At 40.7% G+C, this 11,055-nt stretch overlaps 1 protein-coding gene across 2 annotated transcripts; it reads right to left on the reverse strand.

The window, feature by feature from the left end:
• Window positions 1-370: 370 nt before the first annotated feature.
• Window positions 371-7,052, reverse strand: sarm1 (sterile alpha and TIR motif containing 1). 2 transcript variants are annotated; one of them, XM_015390955.1, is made up of 9 exons: window positions 7,012-7,052; window positions 6,032-6,457; window positions 4,218-4,836; window positions 3,910-4,122; window positions 3,601-3,692; window positions 3,189-3,515; window positions 2,909-3,098; window positions 1,225-1,346; window positions 371-1,077 (listed from the first exon to the last, which is right to left on the reverse strand). In XM_015390955.1, exons 2-9 carry the CDS (start codon window positions 6,433-6,435, stop codon window positions 966-968), a joined length of 2,079 nt encoding a protein of 692 aa, XP_015246441.1. In that variant the 5' UTR covers window positions 6,436-6,457; window positions 7,012-7,052; the 3' UTR covers window positions 371-965. The 2 variants fall into 2 exon arrangements, with proteins under 2 accessions (XP_015246441.1, XP_015246440.1); XM_015390954.1 differs by having other exon boundaries at window positions 497-1,077; window positions 6,032-7,021.
• Between the last annotated feature and the right edge of the window lie 4,003 nt (window positions 7,053-11,055).

Raw genomic sequence — 11,055 nt, forward strand, 5'->3', positions numbered from 1 at the left:
TGTGTTTGTTCTGCCTGATCTTGACCTGTTTCTCCCCACTGGACTTCTGAGTTTTGGCAGCCCCTGTTCTGCTCTGTTTTGCCTGTGTTTCTGGATTTACCTGGTTTTTATCTGTCGCCGACCCTGGACCTGTCTTCTGACCACGGCTTGGATAATCCCTTCTGGATCGTTTGTTGCCTCTGTGTGCTCTGGCTGCTGCTGATCGCTGCTCCTCTTCCCTTCACTCCTTCTGTGCACAGACTGAACATTGCCAGGTTGGTGACTTTCAAGCTCGTTGTGGTTCTCCGTTGGAGTTTCAGAAGTCAGTGATCTTAGCCTGCATTCCCGCAGCGTGTCCAGCTGATGAGCAAACACACCCAGCCTTTTAATAAACGCCTTTAAGTTATCACTGTCTGTCTCGTCTGAATTCTGGGTCCAATCCTCTGAGCTGATGACAAGAGATGTCACCCCTGCAGCTTAGATTAAACCACCTGCAGTCACTTCTATCAAAAAAAAGTTCTCTGTTTAATAACAGTATAAAATCTAAGACAGCAGAGTCATATCAGAGGCCTAGGCTGATTTATTATTGTATATACACGTTACAGAAAGGACTATTGCAGTATGTAATAACGTAGGGAGTGAAGGATTGGTGGAGCCTTCAGAAACTGTTATTGATGATGTCTCTGGGTGAAGCTGGTCTATCACTTGTTTTCCTGAGATTCAGAAAGGCATATACTGAACGTGGTTACACCAATACAGCAGTTAGTGAGGAGTAACAATAAAGGCATAAACGTAGTTACATACAGTCTGCAATTCCCTTTTTGAATCGCCTCCTGGTTTAACAGTTAAATCTGGTCATAGGGGCGTTTGTTTAAGCAGACTACACATTATACTTCACATGCTATTGGGCAGAGCAGGGAAAGCTGTCTGACAGCTGTTCGCTGGAAGATGGCGTCACAGTCTTAGAAGTGCTTCTTGGAATCAATTCATTTCTTCTTCTGCGCTTTGGATTCATCTGAGGTGTCAGTTGCATCATGGGGTCTTTTAAGAAAGCGGATGATCTTTTCGATCGTGGCCTCCTGATATTCATGGGACCATCTATAACACAAAAAATGCTGAAGTTCAATTCTGTGGTATTTTACTTATCTACAAAACACCTTACGAGGATTATGTTAGTTGTGCAGAACTATAAATATAAAACAAATTATAAGTGAAATATATAAAGCTCTGTCTAATAAAACTCACTTTATGCCATTAAAGTTGAGAATAGCTCTCATATCCTCTGGTAGAGACGTGGGGTCTGGCCACAGGAAGTTGTCGACGACAGGGACGATGTTCTTCTTACCAGCCAGAGCCGTGACTATTTCCTGCAATAAAACAACCTTTTAAATATGACATTTTAAAGGGCACAAAGGGATGGAATCAATTACATGTATAGTTCAGCATTCAGACGTTTGTTGTTTTAACTTAATAATTCATGTAGAGAAGATGTCAGAAGGAGTAACATGACATGTAGAATATGACCTTAGGTACAATGCAGTGAAATAAAGCTAATTAAAAATAATAATAATATAGCAGAACATCACATTTCTGTAAGTATATACCTTTGAAGTTTAACCAAGTTCAGCTGATTTAGTTTTTTTAGTATATGCCAGTACAGCATAAATCGGTGCATCCATTGCCTCATGCACTGTTGCACAGAGCATGACCACTATCATGTTTCACAATGGAGATACTGTGCTCAAGGTGATTTACAGCAGGTTTTGTTAGCCAAAAAACAAAAGAATTTAGAAAATGTCCACCTTAACATCGTTTTAACAGTTTGTTCCAATTGAGATCTGTCTCTGCAGCGATCGTAAAAACATGTAAACTTGAGATTTGAGATATGAAGACTCAATGAATGAGAAACATTTCAGTCTGAAAACCTCGTAAATCAAAGGCGGATCCAGCAAAGAAACTTTGGGAACCTTAATATATGAGAAATAAGATGTAAATAAATAAGATATAAATAGATACGATCGTGATGTTAAGGAAAACTAACTTTCCCATCATTATGCAATGTAACATCCCATCGTTTCCAAACTGATGGACTATTCAAAAGAAACATACATACTCCAAAGACTTTTTTGACAGTCTCTGCCCATGTTTTGTGTTTTGCAGGGACATTTTCTTTCCTGTCCCTTTCTGCACTGCTCTCCTTCATCGCGGACTCTCATCAATCCAGCACATAAAGAGTCCCAGATTCAGATTCTGCTCCAGCCCTTATCCAGACCTGGCTCCTGTATCAGATACGGTTTCCTGCTCCAAGTCTTTTATTCTTTTCCTTTAATTTCTTTCAAAAAATCTAGATGATTTTGCCTCATCTCACCTCTCTCATTTGCTGCTCCTGAACCAGAGCTGTAACATGTGACAGGACTTGTCAGTTCAAAAAAAGTCTCTTTTTTCCACATGTTTAGACTTGTATAATGTTTTTCTTCACAGAAACACCAGACCAACCCGTTTGTGGTTTGATGGTTTTCTTTAAACAACTGCAGCAACAGAAACTTTACACTGAATATGTTGATAGTTGAAAATACCCTTTTAATTATCTGGTTTTGGGTTAGGCGGCTTTAAAAACAACTGAACATGAGGCAGACCTGTTTATCTTCTAAAGTACCTTGAGATTCCATCTGATGGATTTTTTGCCACAAAATAAATATACTGAATTGAAGCAAAAAAAAAAATCTAAACAGACAAATAAAACACCTAAAACAACAAACTCTTTTCATGTTTACACCTCAATGTTACTGCAGATACATTTGGACCAAAATACAGACATCAATTGCTCGATATTTAATACACCAAAGATCCCTCAACGTTAGAGATTAAGATCCATTTCAGAAAATACAGCTAACAGTAGATTTTTAAGAGAATAGATGAATCTCCTGACCTTATGCACCCAGTCCTTCATATCGGTGTCACCCATGCACTTATCGAGCGCGCTGGCCGAGAGGACCAGGATGAAGTTGCGGGCCCTCTGTACGCTCTGAATCAGTTTGTCTTCAAATTTCCCAGCCTCCAGCTTCTCCACATCTATAAACACGCTGTAACCTCTGACCTGTAGGTGCACCTTCAGAAGGCTGGATGACAAGGAAAACCAACTTCAATGTCTGTTTTCCTATAACTTGGTTGTGTGTGCAAATACATTTGAATTCCCTGTAAATCTATACCTGGCCAGTTGGGAGCCGGTGGTCCGACGGTAGCTGATAAAGACGTCGGGTCCTGCAGGATGGGCGTCTGTGTGGCACGGCTTTAGCGGCCTGCGGGCGGCCGACAGTATCTTTGCTCGGTGGACTCCATTCTCAACCTGACAGTCGTGCTGCAGCTGCTGGTCAGTAAGGAGCTGGACGTTGCTGCGGTCCACTCCTGACTGGACAAGGCCATAGGTGTACTTTCGAAAACGGGGATCCACCTCAGCCAACCAGTCAGCCATGTTGTTGGGGTCGCACGTGGAGTAGTCGGCGTATGTCTTCAGCACATGCAAGTCTCTCAGAAACCTAGAGGTAGACCAAAGCATTGCTTTCTTTCAGACCTGTGCTGTTTTACCTCAGTGTTTTGGTGCGAAGGGTCTTAGCTACTTGCCTTTTGCGGGTGAGACCTGCAGCCATGCCGAGATCAGAGCTTAGTTCTTGATCTGTGATGTTCAGCAGCAGATCTCCATCCACCTGAAGCTCCTATAGAATGCACGAGTGGGAATTAGAGCAGGTTTACAGTGTCTTAGCAACCTTAACCTTTTATCTGATTTGCATTTTTAACAGATTGACACAAAGTATTGCATACAGGTAAATTGATCTCATAGAAACCATCGGTTGGAAATTTTTCTGACTATTTATTTTCACAGCTAACCAAAGTGTATTTTTGTGAAGTCTTCTAGTCTGATCTAAGACCTACCTGAAAACGGTCACTGAAGGCACTGAAGCCAACCTGCTGCAGCCATGTCTGCACCTCGAAGGTCTTCCAGTTGGGCACACAAGACAAGACCTGTTTTGGGACTTCCTCTCCCATCATACTCAGGGCCCGTTTGGCCAGACTGGAGACGGTGCCATTACTGGAGTACATGACGATTCTTTTGAGGCTCTGCACAGCTCCAATCTCTTGGAATATCTTTTAAAAAATGAAGATGAGAATTATAGTAATGCACCAAAACTTCCACACACACGGGTATTAATTGGGGCTTGTGGCAGGTAAAGTGATTGTACCTTGGTGTTGCGCTGGCGGGACTTGATACTAGTTTCAACACAAAGATAAAAGGCAGCAATACACTTTCCCTCCACTCTCGTTCCATCTAGTAATGGTAAGAGGTGCTGGAGGTCAGATGCTGTCTTTCCCTGCATGCAATCTGCACTGTCCAACAAAGAGCGAGCGAAATCATCTGGATCCAGAGAGGCGATAAAAGGCTCCACCAGCTCCAGGGTTCCAGACTTCACCACCTCTTTCTCGATCTCTTTGTTCGCTGCCAACACTGTCACAGCCAGGCAGGCGTGGAAGCGGATCAGCTCGTCCTCTTTGGAAAAAGCCAGAGGGAAGAGCCACTCGGCCGCCTGCTTCTCGATCATCCATCGCTGACAGCGGTGGCCACCGTACATTGCGCAGTTGGCCAGCGCCACGGCACAATGCCGCAGCACGGTGGGGTCCGTGCCCCTGCACCAAAAGAGGAGGGCGTCCAGGGCACCGTTGGAGATAAGTTGGACGGATGTCTCCTCACTGTGTTTGAACATGTGCTCCAGGATGCCAGAGACGCTGCGAGCCAGCTGGGCATCATCCTGCTGTCGAGTCAGGTTAAGGATGACCCCGAGACCGATGCGAGCAACATAGTCCCTGTCAGCAGAAGGATGAGATAATTAGAACACTGGGGAGACACCAAATTAACTAACAAAAGATTTACCAGTTAAATATACGTATCTAACAACAGCTCTGCTTATTTTCCCAAATGTCCTCCTCCAATCGGAGGTTTTCATCCACTTACCATGGACAACAATCTCATATAAATGTTGCTTTTTCCAATAACACCTTTGAAACATGATGGTAACAAATTCAATGACCCAGCTTTAAAGCAGAATCCACAAATGTTCAACGAGGTGGAGATCCAGAAGCTTAACCCGCTGTAACTGTCCCAAAAGAGGAGATTGTGTTTGGGATTACATTCCTGTTGAAACACCTGTGTCCACAACCATCTGTGATACTTGCAGCTGCTTACATAGACAGGGCAAAAGCCTCCTGGCTGATAGGCATGTGCTTAGAGAATTAAAGTTTGAAGAAGTTTAGGTAAGGCTTTCAAACCAAAACAAAGATTTTACCCATCATCAAGCACTGTGATATTTGGCTGTTTAACTTCCAGTTCAGTTGCAATGCACAGAATAAATGTGTGGAACAAATAAGTTGGAGAAATACCTCTAAAGTCTTCATATCCAACTCAAACCATAAATTCATGTTTAAAGCTGGGACTCACATTGTACTATGACAGGACAGAATACATATTAAAGACTGAATTTTAGGTGAAAAGTTACTTATTTTAAGTTTTTGGAATGGCTTACCCAAAATATAAAAGGTCCAGATTTTAAATTTGGAGTGGTTAAAACAAAGTTATTAAGCATAAGAAATTCAAAGCTGAAAATAGAGACATAAATAAAATAATTTATCCCCCAAAATAGAGAAATTCTCAGTGACTGACTCTGCAATTTACACTCAACCTGCCTTCTTGTGACACAGTGTCATTATTAAGGCAATTGTAACTTCATTTGTATCTCTGCTTCTGTCTCCTTGAATCCCAGTAGAACTCGGCAGATGGCCGCTCACACTGAGCCTGGTTCTGCTGGAGGTTTCTTCCTGTTAAAAGGGAGTTCTTCCTCTCCACTGTCGCTACAAGCATGCTTAGTGAGGGATTGCATGCAATCAACTGGTTTTCCTCAGATAGAAAACTTTTAATCAATTAAACTGTATGATCTGGTGTAACTGTAAATAAACTGTAAATAAATAAACTGAATAGAATTTCACAGACTGGCTGGATCCCTACCTGTTCTCTGAGATCAGGATCTGCTCCAGCAGCTTCGCAGACTCATAGATGATCTCCAAGGCTGATGTCTGCTGCAGCTGAAGCAGCAGCTCCAGGCCTCCATCCAGCCGGATCCTGTTGCAGATTTCCTCCGCCACCTGACGGCCCACGGTGGGCAGCACCCAGGCTTCCTCCACCAGCTGGTAGATCTCCGCGACGGCCCTGCGGGTCTCGTCTGAGTCGCAGTTTTCTTTGGCTGTCCTGAGGCTCCTGATGGCTTCCCGCAGGGCGGGGAGGGAGTCCTTCAGGACCGCCTGGACGTCTGCGCTGAGCCCCGGGGAGACCGGCTTGGGCTCAGAGCCGCTCCTCCCTCTCTGCAGCCGGCTGACATATTCCGGGACAGTGAGTCTGTCTGAGCTGAACATGAGGCCGAGGTGTCGGTGGAGCCTGAACAGGAAGAGCGTCAGCAACAAGAGCATCTACTGACTGATAAACAGAGGGAGATCCTGGCCTGCAGCCGTTTACAGATCGGCCCGATACACTGATTGGTCCAGGAGATTTTTAAGATGACCAAATTAAAGTAAATACTGAATCATAAAGATACACAGATAACTCCTGATGGCTTTCATCACATTGCATCACCTCTATAGCAGATCCTGAACTCGGAGGATGCTTAATCTATTTCCACGATTAACATTTCTATGTACTTCTGTAAAAAAACAAACAAAAATAAAATCCAACGATCAAAAATGTCAAAGAAGCAAAGATTTTTCCTCAGCAGGACGCAACTTATATTGTATTTCCTCGTTCAGAGACAAAGGATGAGATGTCATAGTCCTCGTTTCCACAGCAACCAGAGATCTGTAACGGCTTTATAAAGCATAAATATCAACTGTAGCACTTACATAGAGCAGCCCTAGACTCCTATAATAATATCATTCAGTTAGTTTCAGACGTTTCGGATAAATCATGCACACAGTCTCCATCCTCCTTTTCTCTACCTTTGGTTCAGCCGGTCAGCGCATGCGCAGAGCGCGCACAGTCTCCAGGCCCCCTGCTGAGTCAGAGGCGTAGCCAGAAAATCTTTCTAAGGGTGGCCAGGCAATAACCAATAGGGTCAACTGTTCCAACAAGAAAATGAAAGAGCACGACATCCATATTTTCCGAATAAAGACAATCTATACTTTCCTACAGCCTTTGCTAACAAATAAAAGTATATATTTAAACATTCGTCTTGATAAAAGGTATATTTCAGGTTCTGGGGGCGAAACATCTTTTCCATTGTCAATACTTACCTACTTTTATCAATAATCATTCTGCATAAAATTGATATTTACAAGAACCAAAATCTACATAAATTTATTATATAATGTGTTTTTGTTAAAAAACACAACATCTTGTTCTGAAAAGAGCATGAATTCTGTACTTATCATCTTTAATGTTAGTTTATTGATGTGCATTATTAACCACAGTGTTTTTGTCAAGTAATTGTGGAAAAACATCCACAACTGGGAATTGTAGGAGCCAATTATTTTTTGTTAATAATATAAGTTTTTTGTTTTTTTTTTGCATAATCTAGCTAATTTTATTTTACTTTATTGTTTGATATCTGTTATGAGATTGTTATTTTTTATATAATTATTATTTTATAATTATGATTATTATTATAGTTATTTTTTTGGCTGTTTTTGGTTAGTTATGAATAATTTGGGTGAATTATTTTTATAAATAGGCTGTCAACAGTAGGACCAGCAGGAATCTGGGTGGGCGTATGTTTTTTTACCTGCACAATAGAAACATGGAGGAAATGTTTGGCTTTTTTCTGTTTGCTTGCCTGAGGAGAAAATAAACTGAGAAAACCAAAGGACTTTACCTGGAAAAATTTTTCTTTTGCTTGCGTAAAATTAGTCCATGATGCATCTGTAGCTTTTGTGGATTTCCACTTTTTTTGAGTCATCAAAGCTGGACCACAACAGGAACAGATTCAGTTTTAACTTCCTAAAATAGCAAGACAACTAACAATTACAATGAAAAATTGAGATTAAAGTGAGGGAAATAAGTTACAATTAAAAAAAGAGAAAAAGGAAATGACATGCATGAATTATATCAGTAATTAAAAATACATTTAGGAACAATAAAGTAAATTTTATCAATTAAAAACTGCAATAAATTACCAGTTGCAATTACAAAAAAGCTAGAGAGGAAACAAAGTTAATGTAAACAAAAACTACATGTATATATTTGATGGGTAATAAAGAAGTTAATCAGACGAAGAAAAACTCTGAAACGTCTAATCTTTGTTTTTCCATATTTTTATTGTCATTACACTGTCACAAGAACAGAGCAATTAATTTAACTCTATGCATTTAATGTGCGGCACCTGGGGAGCGATGTGGGGTTAAGGATCTTGCTCAGAGTGCCAGAGTGGCAGTCTGTGGGAGTGGGGCTGGGACTCAGAACCTCAGGATTCCAAGCACAATGCCCTAACCACTAGGCCGCCACAACCCAAATCGAAATAAACTAATAACACAGAGATGGATAACCATACACACACACACACACACACTCCTAGGGTAATTTTATAATCACCAATTAACCTAATAGTCATGTTTCTTGACTGTTAGACTGGGGGAGAGAACCCAAGTTTGCAAAGAAGAACATGAATACTGCATGCAGAGTAAAACTAATTCAGGGCTCAAACCCAGGATTCAGTTGCTTTCACCTTCCGGGCTTCTTCTAGTTCTTCCCTGAGCCCTTGGTATTTCTCCATCTTCTCGCTCTTTCTTCTGGATTTTCCCATTATTTGGGATTGCTACATTGGTCACTATGGCCGTCCTTTGCTGCTTATCAATGATCAAAATTCCTGGTTGGTTGGTCACCACTATTTAATCTGTTTGTATGTGGAAGTCCCACTGGATTTTAGCTCTGACATTCTCCACCACTGGTCTTTCTTTGGAGGTGGCTCCCATTTTGACCTGAGGCCACTTGGTTATGGTTTTCCATGTATTCCTTTCTTGCCTGTACACCCTGCTGTGAGATGGTGGATTGTTTCAGGGACAATAGCCCGCACCTTGGATCTTGCCTGGTTTGATAGATTTGGGCCTTTATAGCTCTCTAGCCATTGATAGGATTTGGTCACATTGGCCTCTATCTGTCGGTGGTACATCCCATGTATACATACACACACACACACACATATATATATATATATGGACGCACTGTGTATATACTGTATATACCCCATGCACCTTTTCCTTCTTTTGACTGTTGAGCCGATGTGACAAGTGAATTTCTCCACTGTAAAATCATTAAAGGCTATCTTATCTTATCTTACCTTATCTTATTAATGAAAGAAGGGGAGTTCCAGAAATGTTAAGATTAATGAATGTTATGAATGAATTTAATGCTATAAAGAGACTTGTTTTTGTTTTCCAAACTGTCTAACTTTCATTCAAACTGTAACAAACTAAATTTCCAGCACCATCTCCAGATTTATTCTCTAAATCCAATTACCAACAGCCCATAACTGCAGCTCTTATAAAGATACCTGATGTAGATCCCTAAATAGTTAAGTCAAATTTTGTTTCCTGTTTTTATGATTTGGTTCCCTATTTCTGGTGTTGTGAATTTCCTTGTTTCAACTGCAACACTTTCCTTTTTCTGACTCGATGTTTAGACTTTTATTGTTGTTCCTAACAGCTTTACATTTTAGAAACGGGAGGCTGAAAATAGCACACACCATTTACTCTGGATTGAAAACAACCAGCATTTTAGATTTTTGCCGCTTTTGATGGTTCTTACATATAAAAAGTCAAAATTATAGTGATGGAGATGTAGGCAAGATGTACTCAGGAGATGTACAGTTCTGGTTTTCTAAAATGTGACATTTTGCATGTATGCCAGAGTGTTTGGGTTCAGGATAAGCCCCTAGTCCTTGTGTGTTCTGTGACTTCTTTAAAACAACTAGCATTTTTAATTGCTTCTTTTACTAATGATTTTACTGTCTTCTACTGTCAAACATGAGCTTCATGCTCATGTTTGACAGTAGAAGACAGTAAAGAAATAAGATGTTCAATAATGTTTTCTAACATTCTTTGACAGAAAAGCTTTATTTATACTCACACTAAAGGTATGGTGGAGGATGTTCTTTTTCCGGGTGGATCATCAAAATAAATTGTCCTCTTAATTGTCAATAATTCTAGTGATATGTAAGGCAGTCCTTCACGCTCGTCCCCATTTTCTTCTCTTGGAAGGTAAGATTGTATGAGGGTTGCAAAAAGCAATTTTAAACAGAGCCTGCACGAGGAGAAATGGACTAGTGCATGCTCTCACACACGTTTAACACGTATTCCCTCTCGGGAATGGGTACAGGGTTGTACATGTGCTTTTTTTTTTTTAAGTGGAGAGGGCCTGTACTTTTTTTTAATTCACACAAATCCTCCTCTTTAGCTTTAAGTTATTCACATAGGTGGATTTATTTTAGGAAACTTATTAGATCATGTCAGAAATATGTGTGCAAACTTCCCAACAGAACAAGGATTCATTGTCAATATAAATAAATCATCTAAGTTGAGGAACAGTACTAGTTTTAATGTTTTGGATTATCTGTAGAAAACTCAGCCAGTAGAAATCCTTAGAGGTTAAGCTGTTTTTTTGGAGGTTGATTTTTTACCCCTGCTTTTTACTGCAGTTATCCTCTTGAAAGCAGCATTTTGAAATGCAGCTGTTGGTCTGATCTGTGTCTGTTTATCTGTTAAAGCACTTATGCATTTGCTTCCTGAACAATTGGCAAAACAGAGCTGTCCACTTCAGAAATTTAGGATGTTCCACAGAGGACACATAACTCATCAATTTTACAGAAGACACTCACTTCAAGATCAATAAACTGAACCAAAAACAGATAACATGTTTCCTTCAGATGAATCCAGCTTTGTGTTTTCTTATTGATTTCTTTCCTTTTCTGTCTGGAATTGGCTGCTTGTGAACAAACGAGGTTAAAGTAAACAGAGGGAAGAGGGGTGACTGACACATGCTTCCAATAACCG

This window comes from Cyprinodon variegatus, unplaced genomic scaffold, assembly GCF_000732505.1.
Source record: "Cyprinodon variegatus isolate N-32 unplaced genomic scaffold, C_variegatus-1.0 Scaffold520, whole genome shotgun sequence".
Lineage (NCBI taxonomy): Eukaryota > Metazoa > Chordata > Actinopteri > Cyprinodontiformes > Cyprinodontidae > Cyprinodon > Cyprinodon variegatus.

What these genes read in the sequence shown, in the direction of transcription:
- sarm1 (XM_015390954.1), bottom strand. Translation starts at nt 6,489, where the DNA reads ATGCTCTTGTTGCTGACGCTCTTCCTGTTCAGGCTCCACCGACACCTC. An exon ending in ATCCTGATCTCAGAGAACAG is followed by an intron (nt 4,837 to 6,031) that starts GTAGGGATCCAG and finishes TTCTGCTGACAG; the next exon opens with GGACTATGTTGCTCGCATCG. An exon ending in ACCGGCTCCCAACTGGCCAG is followed by an intron (nt 3,099 to 3,188) that starts GTATAGATTTAC and finishes CTTGTCATCCAG; the next exon opens with CCTTCTGAAGGTGCACCTAC.